Source organism: Peromyscus maniculatus, chromosome 5 (genome assembly GCF_049852395.1).
Source record: "Peromyscus maniculatus bairdii isolate BWxNUB_F1_BW_parent chromosome 5, HU_Pman_BW_mat_3.1, whole genome shotgun sequence".
Classification (NCBI taxonomy): Eukaryota; Metazoa; Chordata; class Mammalia; order Rodentia; family Cricetidae; genus Peromyscus; species Peromyscus maniculatus.
The window spans coordinates 53,148,660-53,161,810 of record NC_134856.1 but is presented as its reverse complement, the minus strand read 5'-3'; the positions used below and the strand labels follow the sequence as shown (position 1 = coordinate 53,161,810).

General features: G+C 54.3%; 1 protein-coding gene across 1 annotated transcript in view; it reads right to left on the bottom strand.

Annotated features, from left to right (window-relative positions):
• The window catches only part of Atp2c2 (ATPase secretory pathway Ca2+ transporting 2), a 59,275-nt gene that overhangs the window by 2,050 nt on the left and 44,074 nt on the right, over window positions 1–13,151 (bottom strand). Inside the window, exons 14-25 of the mRNA XM_016008477.3 lie at window positions 12,580–12,681; window positions 11,520–11,609; window positions 8,114–8,215; window positions 7,353–7,509; window positions 6,401–6,571; window positions 5,720–5,817; window positions 5,580–5,630; window positions 4,281–4,447; window positions 2,889–2,957; window positions 2,684–2,800; window positions 1,425–1,572; window positions 117–215 (exon numbers count right to left, since the gene is read on the bottom strand). Coding sequence (XP_015863963.1) covers window positions 117–215; window positions 1,425–1,572; window positions 2,684–2,800; window positions 2,889–2,957; window positions 4,281–4,447; window positions 5,580–5,630; window positions 5,720–5,817; window positions 6,401–6,571; window positions 7,353–7,509; window positions 8,114–8,215; window positions 11,520–11,609; window positions 12,580–12,681 — 1,371 coding nt within the window. The remainder of the gene's footprint in view (window positions 1–116; window positions 216–1,424; window positions 1,573–2,683; window positions 2,801–2,888; window positions 2,958–4,280; window positions 4,448–5,579; window positions 5,631–5,719; window positions 5,818–6,400; window positions 6,572–7,352; window positions 7,510–8,113; window positions 8,216–11,519; window positions 11,610–12,579; window positions 12,682–13,151) is intronic.

Below are 13,151 nucleotides of genomic sequence, written 5' to 3'. Positions count from 1 at the left end.
TTGCCAAGAGGATAAGAGGCAGTGGAGCAGTGTTCCCGGTCCACAGGGGCCCCCTGTTGTGGGTCCACAGGGGTGGGGCTTGGGGCGGGGTCTGGGGCGGGGTCAGCCCTGCTCACCTGAGAGCGACAGCTGAGGGCATTGAAGAGGTCGAAAAACACGAAGCAGGTGAAGGCCATGGTGGTGGTGCGTGGAGTACTGGTCCCGTTCTCTGGGATCTGGAATCCGGCACATAGGTATGCTCACGGCCGAGAGGGAAGGGGACCCCCTGCCTTAGAGCTGAGGGGTACAGTCAGCGTGCCAGGGGTGACCTGTGTGTGCTGCCCGAGGATTGCTGGTCAACCGAGCCCCAAAGGTGTACCCTAGAAGCTGACTCTGTGCTATGTTTCTGTGCCGGCCCCAGGGGCCTCCCACCCTGGGAAGAGCCTTGTCTTCTGTCAGGAGTGTCGGCGGCCAGCACCGGTAGTAGAGAGAGGAAAGACAGCTGCTCCTGGGGCAGCAGTTCTCAACCTGTGGGCCGCGACCCCATCGGGGATAAGCGACCCTTTCATAAGGGTCATCTAAGACCATCGGAAAACATTTATGTTGTGATTCATAAAAGTAGCAAAATTACAGTAATGAGCTAGCAATGGAAATAATTTTATGGTTGGGGTCACCTCAACATTAGGGACTGAATAAAAGGGTCGCAGCATTAGGAAGGTTGGAAACACTGTTCCAGTGGGTAACTGCCTCACAGGTCACGACACTACCCCAAACCCACAGATCAGAACCCATGAGGAGTGTGGGACAGCCGCTCCCAAAGACAATGTGGCTTGGTAAGAATGTCTGTTGAGGCCTAAGCTGTGTCTGCCTGGGTTGGCTCGTCACAAGGACTGGCCAGAGCCCCAGTGAGATGGATTTGTGGGTGCAAGTTTTCAGATTTTTTTACCTCAGTCCCCCCTCCCCACCGTGGAATCCTCATCAGGCTGGAACACAGCTCAGTCAGTCCAGTATACACCCCTCTACCCTGGCTACCAGGCAGGCTTTCAGAAGGAAGCTCTCATCTGGATGCCCTGGAGGACGTCTACACACAATAGGGATCCCTGCTTAATTCCTCATCTTGGCCATATATAACCATGCCAGAGGCTCCCTGGCCCGGTGGGCCTTGAAAATTGTCCTGTGCTAAGATAGTCTCAGAGTGTAAAGGGATCCTGTAGTCTCCTGTGACGATAAAAACCGCGCCCGCCATCCAAACACCCGCTCTCTGTGCTCTGGCCACAGTACCTGACCCCCACGCTTCTCCCCACCTCTCCCAGGCATCTGCACCCACCACCCACTCTCTGGCCTCTGATAGCACCAAGCTGTGTGTCTGTCTCCCCGGAGAGATCACCCAGTCCTGCACAGGGCTCCCGACTGTTCCTGAGCGAGCCAATGCCTGCCCTGCTCACCTCTCTCCAGAAGATAAAGAGGGTCCCTCCTATGATGACAGCAGCGGACATGAGGACCTTCAGGATCAGGGCTCTGTTCAGGATCGTGTCCCTGACGCTCCGGGGAGGCCTCCGCAGGGCATCTCTGTCCACAGGCTCCACCCCCAGGCTGCGCAGAACAAGACAAGCGATGCTTTGAAATAGCAAGGTCACTTGGAAGCTGGGCCAGGGGGCACACACCTGTAACCCCAGCTTTCCGGAGGCTGAGGCAGGAGGATCTCTGAGTTCAGGGCCAGCCTAGGTTATATAGTGAATCCCCCAGCTAGCCTGAACTACAGAGTGATAGCCTGCTTCAAAAAGCCAAAAGTTTAAAAAGGCCCCCCGAGACCCATGCTTCAGCCTTGCCCTCTGGCCTGTCGCCCGTGAGCGGGGATGTTCTTGTCCCACAGTGACTATCCCAGGGATGCCCATAGCTCTCTCCTCCTTTCTCTCCAAGTATCTAGATGCAGAGAGGCCAGAGCACCTAGCAAGGGCCAGCACCAGGCTTTGGCCTTTCCCATGTCATGAACTCCTGACCCCCGCCCTCCTCCCCACAGTTCCCACTACCATGCAGGGTCCTCCAGGGTCCATCTGTCAGAGACTCATCCTTTGTCACTCAAACATCTGGAGAGCCCAGTTGTACATGGGCTAGAGACCTGGGAGCTACCTCACCTGCTGTCTCTCACACACAGGGAGCCTTGTGGAAGCTGCAGCCCTCACTGGGCTCTGGGAAAATGAACCGGCCTTCCCTCTCGGTGGCCCCCAGCAGATGGTTATAGTGATGTTAACAGTAACACCAGCCCCATTTGGAATGATACCTCTCAGTGCAAGCAACCAAGGCTGCTGGGCGCACAGGTCTCCTGTGCCACCAATGAGTTCATGAGCATCTTTGTCATGTAAGCACCACCCAAGGGTCAAGGGGCATCAAGTCCCTAGTCACCAGCTACAGTAGGGATGGGTCCAATCAACCAGAACAATGATACTCTGCTCTTTGGGGAAAAGGATGGGCAGAGGCCCAAGGATGAGGCCACCCCTGTTAGAGTGATCAGGGAGGACTTCTTGGTGGTGGTGACCTGACTATACAGTGGGACTGAGCCATGGGCTCCAGGAGTGGGCTGTAACAGAGAGAGCGCAAGGCTCCATTTCTGCATTCATGCCCGTCAAGAAGCTGCTCACACTTCAGCAGCCTGGAGAGTCCAAGAGGGAGCTCACGTGGTCCTGCCTTCAGCCTGCTGCCTCACCTCTGCGCTGGCGGCCCATCCATGATGATGTTCACCCACAGGATCTGCATGGCATTGAGGGGGCTGGGCAGGTTGCACACGGTGGACAGGGTAATGAGGCTCAGGGCTGCAATACTCCTGCAGGGCACAGGCGACAGGCAGCCCATTAACGCATGCACCAGATCCAGTGCCCGCTGACCACGGAGGAACGTCTGCCTCTGCTTACGTGCTCAGCTGGAAGCGGACGAAGTTCTTGATGTTGTAGAAGATGCCTTTGCCTTCCTCCACCGCACTCCTGAAAGGGAGGTGAGTGAGTGCGGGCAGAAAGGTCCTGGGGGCGGGGCATGGTCAGCTCACACGCAACAGTGCAGGTAGCCCTTGCTGGCACAGCTGGGACACCCTGGTGGGAGGTGATGTCCGCCCTTCTGTGCAAATCCTGTGTGTGACCCTCTCAGCTGGAGCCCAGGGCCCCACCTGTGCCCGGATGCCCGGAGTACAATCCACCTGCAGTTGGACACAGCAGAGCGGAAGAAACCCAAGCTCCGCACACGCTGGAGGCAGAACAGGAGAGGGTCTGAGAGGTTCAGAGACATCACCATCTCTCTCTCTCTCTGTGTGTGTGTGTGTGTGTGTGTGTGTGTGTGTGTGTGTGTGTGTGTACGTGTACCTGTGCGGTTTCTGTGTCAGAACATGTGTGTGGAGGCCATAAGAACATGCTGGATGTCCTGCTGACTCTGCCTTACTCCTTTGGAATCAGTGTTTCACAGAGCCCGGAGCAAAGCTGGCAGCCAGCAAGCCACAGGGGCCTCCTCTCTCTGCCCCTCATGGTGCCAGGCTTACAGGCACACTCCTATGGCCATGTCTGTGGGACACACACGCACACTAAATCCTTCTTGGAAAAGTATTTTTAATAGCAGAGAAATGTTGCTACGCTGGTGCCTCTGCTGTTCAAAGCACTCTTCCAAATGTTCTTCTGCACCCTCCGTACTGATTTACTAAAGATTAGTCTTAATTATAGCTTCAAATTAAATCCAGGGGAAGGCAACTTTAATCCTCCTGCCTCACCCCCTGAATTCAGGATTCCCAGGTCTGTGCCTCCTTGTTGGGCCTCCAACTGTGACTTCTGTTTGTGCAGATGTGCACACATTTTGGGGTCAGAGGGACAACCTGGGTGTCGGCCCCAGGACGGCTGTCCTCCTTGGACACAAGATCTCTCACTGGCCTGGAGCTCACTGATGGGGGAGGTTGGCCAGCTAGCCAGCCCTGGTTCTGCCTGTCTGCTCCGCAGCGGTAGGATCAACAGCCTGTACCACCTCACCTTCATTTTCTCGAGAACTCAGGGTGTCACACTTGGTTCCCCATGCTTGCAGGCCAAGCACTTTGCTGCCTGAGCCATCCCTCCGGCCCCCAAACGTGGTTTTTAACAGCTCTCTGTTACTGACTAGTCAAGTGGCTCTAGGCTTTCTTTATATCCCAGTGACGAAGGACAGGATGGCCCCAGGACCCAGTTTGGAGTGAGCTTGGGATACAGCTCTCTTCAGAGAGTCCCCCGAACCCCGAGCAAGCCCCCTTATACCCACTACAGTACATCCTGGGGATGCTAGTTATAGCAGCTCACATAATGGTTGAGAAGTCGTCGTCCACCAGAATCATGTTGGCGGCCTCTTTGCTGACGTCCGTCCCTGTCTGGCCCATGGCGATCCCGATGTCCGCAGACTTCAGGGCGACCGAGTCATTCACACCATCCCCCGTCATGGCTACAATTGCCCCTGACTCCTGCAATGCCTTTGGGAAGAGCAGGTGATGGAGGGCCGCAGCCCGAGGACCCTCCTAGACTTTCTTGATGCCCTCCCTGCCTGGTGAACCACGGAGGCAGCAGCCACCCATCGGCTAGACGCTGGCCTGGTCACAGTCACTCTACGGTGGTGGAAGTGGGCGTGGCCCTGAACTACTCAGCCTTAGTTTCTCCATCTGCAAAGCAAGTGGCAGCCACCATCCTGGACTCACAGGCTGTTGTGACACCCCATCTAAGACAACAGAAGTGACTTGTAAAAGCTGCTGTTGGTGAGCAGTAAATAAAGCCATCAGAAGCCTTATCTCTGGGCTGGCAAGATGTCTCAATGGGTAAAGGAGCTTGCCGCCGATCTCGATGACCTGAGTCGTAGAGCCACATGGTTAATAGAGAACTGATCCCCACAGGTTGTCACCTGACTTCCACACATGCACTGGGGCCTGTATGCACCCATGTTCGTATATACAAAATTTGTTTTCTCTCTCTCTTTTTGGAACAGGGTCTTTCTGTGTAGCTCAGACTGTCCTGGAACTCATGATCCTCCTGCCTCAGCCTCATGAGTACTGGGATGGCAGTTGTGAGCCAGCATAGGTGGTTGGCATTTATTCTTCATCCCTAAAAATTAAATGCCCAGTACCCCCTCAAACTTCCCCCAAAGAGCTCAGGGAACTGCCAGGTGCAGACGTGGGAAAGCCCTGAAACTCACAGGCTTCTGGTTGTGACAAAGAGAAACCATGGCAGGTCTGTGTTGGCACCTAAATATTTTCTCTTTACATCATCTAATTCCCAGGGCTGTTCCTAGTGTCTGTGGTCAGTGGTCCCCAGCTTCCCAACAACCCCATAAGGGGATCCATCCCCGGTTTTAGCTGTGAAGTGCCCATCCCACTAGAGATGGCATTTCCCAGCATCCTCTGAAGCTAAAAATGTGATAGCATTCTGGCCCGCAAGCAGGGATGGATACATGGGAGGCATGCAGCTGTCAGGAGAAGAAAGCTACAGACAAGGCCAGCTTAGCAGCATCCCCCCCCCACCCCGCCCCCGACCATCCCTGTCACTTGGCCAGCTGAGAACCTGCCACCCTGGATGGTCCCACCCTGAATGGATCCTGTCGTTCAGCCCAGTTACCTTTATGATTTTAACCTTGTGCTTCGGGCTGGTCCTGAAGAATATAGACACCTGGCATAGGGAGTCCAAGAGTCATCAGTGGACAGAGGAGCTGGAGGACCTCTCCATCCCTGCCCCGTCTGCCCCCCGGGAGAACCCACCTGCCTCACTCGGGCAGCCAGTGCGTCCTGCTCCATGCCTTCCACCTCCTCCCCAGACATGGCTTTCAGCTTCTCGTGGCACAGGCCGATGGTTCTTCCTTGGGAGGGGAGTTAAGGCTGAGGAGTACCTCCAGGGCCCGAACTGTGGTCCCGTCCCACCCAGCATGTGACACACCTGACTTTAGTCCATCTGAGTCAGTTGTCTGATAACCACGGTGAACCCATATTTGCCCATGATGAGGAAACTACGTGAAAATTGGCTTCCCTGAGGCCACACTGCTGGGAGGTGCCCCTGGCACCTCCCATGAGGGCTCTGAGACTCTGGCTGTGACCTCACGGCCTTGGGCTGAGTTGGGCAAAATCAAGATAGACAGCTCAATAGACACGATTAGAGGAGGCAGAGGGGCCTGGCAGCCCACCGCCGATGAAGAGACTGGAGGACCAGAGTGGCTCTATGACTTGTCAAAGATGCCCAGCCAATGGAGGGAGCCAGACTGGAACTCCACGGTGTGGGGTGCCACCTGGGCCTAAACAAGCCCCTAAACACATAGCAGGTCCTCAGTTTACCTGTGGACTTTCCCCCAGTTTGGACGCAAGCTGGAGCAGGGAGCACTGGTCTGCACAGCTCAGATCCCTGTCAGCTGGGTGTGATCCCTGCACTCCCAGCCCCAGCCTGGTTACCTATGGCCATGGCCGTCTCTAGGGCATCTCCTGTCACCATCTTCACTGACACACCAGACTCCGAGAGGACCCGGACTGCTTCCTTGACGCCAGCCCTCGGGGGGTCGATGATACCCACCAGACCCAGGAATGTCAGTCTCCCCAGCTCGGGCCCAGACGCCAGGGCCAGCACTGCAAGAGACACAAGGACAGGTTTCTGGGGGCCTGGTGACCGTCTATAGTCCTAGCAAGCACTGCTGTGACCCTCAGGGCAGCACAGGGGTGCTGGGTAGGGAGGGAGGGGTGTGGGAATAGCTCAGATGATTGTCTGAGGCTGGTTGTCCAGCTGAAGCCCCTGGGAGATGGCAGACAGGCATCTGGGACAGTCCCGCCTGCCACGGGCTCAGTGCACACTCATCTGTCCCCAAAGTAGGGAGGTCGAGGTAGCGGACAGGGTGAGCCCAGCGCCTCTCCCAGCCCTGTGCCCATGGAGTACAAGTCTTCCAGGGTGTTTTGAGATGTTTTCTCCAACAGGGGACAGGGCAGCAAATGGCACAGGGTTTAGCACCAGCCTGAGGGGACGACATTGACCCCGAAGCCGAGAAAGCTGCATACGCCACGAAATGAAGCGTCTCCCCTCGTCTGAGAGTTCTAGGTTTTCATGGCAGAAGGCAGGGAGTGAAATGGTGCCTGAAATTATGTTCATGGCACAAACTTCATATGCCCTAGAGAACTCGGCGAGCAACACCCCTCCATAGATGAGCCACACCTGGATTAGCGGGCGTCATGGGGGGCTGGGGGTGACTAGGCACTTTGACTGTGGAGTTTCACGTTGGGAATTGCTGTCAGCTCACCCCGGCCTGCATTCTGGCTGGTGGCAGATTCACCCCGGAACCCTGCTCTCATGCATCTCGGGAACACTACAGGCCAACTCAAGGCCCCAGTGGGCCGAGGAGGGAGCCCTGACACCAACCCCGCAGGCCAAGCGATCCCATCTTCTTCTCTTCCTGCTGCCAGTAGGACTTCTGTTGGGGCGTCAGAGGCAGGGGGATGCCCCCATTGTTGTACATGCTACAGTGATGGATCACTTCCTCAAAGGCCCCCTTCATGAAGTAAACGTCTTCCTGCTCCTTGGAAAAGAAAAGGAAAAAAAAAATCCGCTGTCGCCGGGCGGTGGTGGCGCACGCCTTTAATCCCAGCACTCGGGAGGCAGAGCCAGGCGGATCTCTGTGAGTTCGAGGCCAGCCTGGGCTACCAAGTGAGCTCCAGGAAAAGGCGCAAAGCTACACAGAGAAACCCTGTCTCGAAAAACCAAAAAAAAAAAAAAAAAAAAAAAAAAAAAAAAAAAAAATCCGCTGTCACTGGGTACTTCTTGCTGCCTCACACTTGAGCCTACACCAGAATCCCCCAAAGAAACAGGTCCCCGGGTCCACACCTGGACTTCCCAGTGCAGGTTAATAGGAGTCGGAGACTCCACAATGCTAATCCCCAGGGCCGAGGCTGGGTCAGGGTCTCCACTGTGAGCATCATGGGTCAGAAAGCCCCCGTCCATGGCTGTCACCTCCGCTTGGAAGTCTTGGAAGGTGCTGGGCTTGCCATCCTCTCCCCCCAGGTGTTTGGGACTTGGTTTGGTAAGGGACAGAGGACAGCACAGCCATGGTGTGCTCCTGCCATCCATCCCGGCTCAGCTTGGCCCCCACAGTGAGACTCTGTCTCAACACCAGCCAGGCTCACCTCATTCTTCGGGCTGCACCTCACTGCCATCCACTTCTGCTCCGAGCTGAAGGGAATCTCTTTTCTCCGTGTGTAGGAATCTTTGATGCCGCCTAAGTTCATCTAGGGCATAAGACGGGGTGTTTTCAGGGAGTCATCCCAAGCCAGGCTGTAGGCCAGTGGTTCTCAACCTTCCTAATGCCGCGACCCTTCAATACAGTTCCTCATGTTGTGGTGACCCCCAACATAAAATTATTTTTGTTTTTACTGCAGGCACCCCATGCATTAGAGACAGTGTTTGGGAGAGAAAGGAATTCCAGAACTCCTGCAGAAGTGGTAGAGGTGGGAATGGATTGGGGAAGGAGGGGCTCAGAGGACCACTTCCCCATGGAGACAGGGTCTCACTGTGTAGCCCTGGCTGGCCTGGGATTTGCTATGTAGGTCAGGCTGGACTTGAACTCACAGAGATCTGCCTAGCTCTGCTTCCACAGTGCTGGGATTAAAGGCGTGTGACACCATGCCTGGAAAAGGTTCCCCATCCCCCCATCCTCCTCAAAGCACAGATATGTCAGCAGCCCCCATGGTGGTGAACAGTGGCTGTGCTGTGGAATGCTGTCCTCTGAGAAAGGCAGCCATCAGTATCTTTATCTGAGAAGCTGTGACTTATCCCGAGACCCTCAAAATGAGGCCTGTTGTCATTCCCTCAGAAGGAGGGGTAGGGCGGGCATCAGACCCTCACCTCCTCAACCCTACCTCAGCTGCAGCAGGGATATGCTAGAGTATTCGGAAGGCAGAAGGTTCCAGGCAGGGGGCACACCAGATCAGGGCTGGGCTCCACAGGGATGTGGCTGTTTGTGGTCACCATACTACTTTGAGCAAACCCAGTGAAGTCAATCACCCACCAAGTTGGGCCTGGGTGGAAATGATCTTTTGGGGGTGCCCTATCTGGGTGAGTAGATGTTTGTTTGTGTCACCCCAGTTCACAAAACATGGAGATGTGATGGTGGGCAGGGTGTGGTGGCACGTGCCTGTAGTCATACCTACTCAGAGGCTGAGGCAGGATTGTGAGTTCAAGACCAACCTGGGCCACACAGCAAGGGCGTTTCTCAAAGTAAAAAGGCCTGGAGTTTAACTCAGGCGGAGATGATGCCCTGGGTTCCATTCTCACTACCGAAAACTAATAATATTGTGAAAGTGATATAAAAGAGGGGTGGGCAGATCACAAACATAATGTCTAGGGCTGGGGAGATGGCTCAGCAGGTAAGGGGGCTTGCTGTGCAAAGCTGAGGACTGAGTTCGAATCCCCAGAGCCTGTGTCTACTAGTCAGGGCTTCCTAAAGGAGCAGAGCTGATGGAACCAATATAATCACATGAAAAAGAAAGAAAAAAAGCACAAATACCTGCTTAATATGTGTATCTATGCACAAACACATTTTCATTGGTTTGTTTGTTTGTATTTTGTTTTCCCAGACAAGGTTTCTCTATATAGCAGTCCTGGCTGTCCTAGAACTCACTCTGTAGTGACCTCGAACTCACAGAGATCCACCTGTCTCTGCCTCCCAAGTGCTGGGGTTAAAGGTGTGTGACACCACTGCCAGCACAAACACATTTTTTTTTTTTCCAAGACAAGGTTTTTTTCTGTGTAGCTTTGGTGCCTGTCCTGGATCTTGCTCTGTAGTCCAGGCTGGCCTTGAACTCACAGAGATCCACCTGGCTCTGTCTCCCGAGTGCTGGGATTAAAGGCATTCGTGTCAGTTATAATCCTTGTTTCTGTAATTGGTCGCCTGGCCTTAGCTGGTATTTATAACAATGTTGACGTGAGACATGATTGCTCCCGGCAGCACCGATCTACTCCCGAGAGGATGTTGGGCATCGAAGACACTCCATATGGAATTTGTTTTCTTCTTGGCAAAAAATGGCCTGTTGGGCAGAGAACTGCCCTTGCCTGGACTGCTGACAGTAAGCACGCTGTCCAGTCTGGACAAGCAGGACACGAGGAAAAGCGACTGATGGAACTTGCCGAGACAGGGTGGGACTGTCTTTCAAATTTTCCTGCCTCTGAAGATGGTCTGTCCGATATTCTAGGCCTCTGCCGACAGTGGACGCCCCAATGTTGCAGAGAAACACTGGGTGACTGTCCAGGCAGCCAGCTGTCTGTCATTCCTTGCGCAATTTTTCAGAAGTTGCTTGCACTTCCTGCTTACTCAGGTAATGTTATTTTCCTCCTCAGGTCTTTGATGGGGCTGAAGACTAGATGGTTACAGTTACAAACCTCTGGTATCTTAGCTAAGAGCATTTCAGGTACAAGATTAGGTTCTTCAAGATAGGACAGCTTTTGGAGTGATCTCTGTAACTCGCCAATTACCTAGGGCTTGGACAGTTAGTGTGTGTCTCTTGCTTGATGCTGTTCTTGCTGGTTGTAGTTGCATTTTTGTTTGTGTTATTACCTTTTCTTCCTTCTAGACAATACTTGATAATTGTTCTTGTTGTATATAACTTTGTATTAGGTTTAGAACCTTCTTATTTAGACAAAAAAAGGGGGAGGTGTTGTGGGAATTCATTCCATTCAACCAATGACTTTTGGGGTGTCTGATCAAATGGGTGTGGTCTTGTCTGCGTATGTGACCATTTAAGAGGGGAGAGAGAGGGGGGTCACAATCTCTCTCGGGTAGCAAGGACCGGATCAGGCAGTGTGGAGCGGCTTGCTGTTGGTTCCCCTTGCCCCTGGGCGGAACCGAGGGCAATGGCTGGAGAAGCACAGTGTTTATCTCGTTCTGTAGCTGTGAGCGTATTAGCCCCATTTTATATCTTAATAATTCCTGAGCTCCTTTAACAGACGCTTGTGGGTTCACCTAACTACTTTTCTTTACTACCAATTCTGTCCTTCCTCTGCCCTCAGCAAGCACTGAGTGACTCACACCTTCGTTCCTGACGGGTCTGTGCACCAGCCTGCCTGGCCTGGGTTATAGTTTCCCATTGACTTTAATCACAGGACACGGCGGCACCAAGAGATGCCCTGAAGGGTGCCCTGCACTCCAAACATACTCTTTCCCACCTCCCTCGTGGAGAGGCAATCCAAGTGCCCCTTGGCAATCAGTACCCTGCTCCACTGTTCTTCCTTTCTTGGCCTGTCTGCTTCAGGGGATCAGAAACCCAAAGTGGCCAGGGGGGAGTCTGAGCTTCCACTTGGGTGGAACGTTCACTGTGTCTCCCGGCGGGAGCATTTCTCCTTTGGGAACCAAAACTTCTAGGTCAGCAAGTGGTTATGTGTGCCTGAGTGCTGCTGGAAGACTGGGTGGGTGACAGGGAGACAGCTGGGCCTGAGATGGCTGCCAGCCTGGCTTAGGTTCCCGTGAGCGTCCCTGTCTCAAGGGAACAACTGAAGAGCCACAGAGAAGGCCACTGATGTCCTCTTCTGACCGCTTACCTTCATGGCCAGCACTATCAAGGCCCCTTCTGTGGGCTGTCCCATTACAGTGTTCTTCCTGATGACAGCGTTGTTGGCGACGCAGCCTGCCTGAAGGGGGGCGGTTGGAATATCTGCAGTCAGAACTGAGATCTAGTGCCTGGGTCCTGAGCTCACCCATGCCATGAAAAGGTTGGACACTGTAGGTATGGCCTTAGAGCTGGGCCAGGCAACAAGAGTTTCCTTCAAATAAGTCAGTGTCTTAGAAACACACAAGGATCCCCCTACCCCTCCATCTTCAGGCATTGGACTCAGGATTTCTCACATGCTAGGTAAGCCTTCTACTACTGAACTGCACACCCCGGACTTGTTTTTAGTTTTTTTTTTTTTCTGAGATAGGGCTTGCTAAGTTGCCGAGGCTGGCCTTGAACTTGGAACCCTCCTGTCTCAGTCTCCTCAGTAGCTGGGATGCCAGGCTTAGGAGGAGTCTGTCATAGGGGAGCCCGGGGTGCAGGAGGACTAGGGTCTGAGGTAGGGTGGTGGGGTGGTAGTGACTACTCGTGGGTCTCCACTTGGGGTGACACTGTGCTCTGGGGCTGGAGAGTGGCAGAGGAGGAGAAGCGGGCGTCACTCAAGCCATAGACTTTATGGAAGTGTTCTGCAGTACACAGCCAGCTTAGAGAAAAGTCTAGAAACCTGACCGAGGAGTGTGGGCAGCTGCTGCTTCCCTGCCACACTGGAGCTGAGCTCTGCCCTCCAGGGGCTTCTCTGAGTTTGTTTCTGAGGGGGCCGAGGGGAGGGAAGGCCGCAGACTGTTAGGGAGGAGGCCCTGACTCCCTGGAGGCCGCTTGCCATGCATGGAGGGCAGTGGACTTACGTGGAGGACCGCACCTGACACAGTGTGGGTGATCCGCACCCACAAGCCCAGCCAGGCTCTGCCTTTCCTTGCCCCTCATCTGTCCCATCCAGCTGTGGGTGATGTCTGCAGCTGTGACAGCCTAAGCCCTGTCAATCACCCCCTTTATCATTCCAGGCAAGTCGCACACTGTCCTACTATGGGTCAGTGCGACCCAACACTCACCTCCACCAGCTTCCCCACCGAAACATTGCTGAATCCCTTGATTACTTCCTTGGACGGGAGGAGGTACACAGTCCCTTCGCCGCTGTACCCAACTCCACTGACCTGGAGGGACATGGCAGATGGAGGGTATTACCGAGAGCCAACCCCCAAACCCGGGATGGCACCCGTTCCCTCTCCTGGGGTCGCCCCAAAGCCATGAGCCTATGCGTGAGGATGAGCCTGCAGACTGTCTGCCGCCCAGGACCTCTCTTTGACAGTTGAGGTGCATGCACTATGACAAACTACTGCAAGCGCTCCTCGTGGAGGCGGCGGCTGCACAAGGGCCCTACATGCTAAGGTGGAAACAGAGACGTCTTGGGAGTAGCCGTACCTAAGCCAAGAGGAAATATCCAGGCTTCTGCAGTTCATAAACCTGTCAGTCAAGATAGTGCAGCCCGGGGCTGAAAAGCAACCAGCCATGGAATGTTTACAGATGGGCATGACAGTGTGCCAGGAAAATGGTATTGAGTGCATACTGGTCTCGTAAGGGACCCAAGTTCAGTTCCCAGCACCACCACTAGATGGCTCCAAAC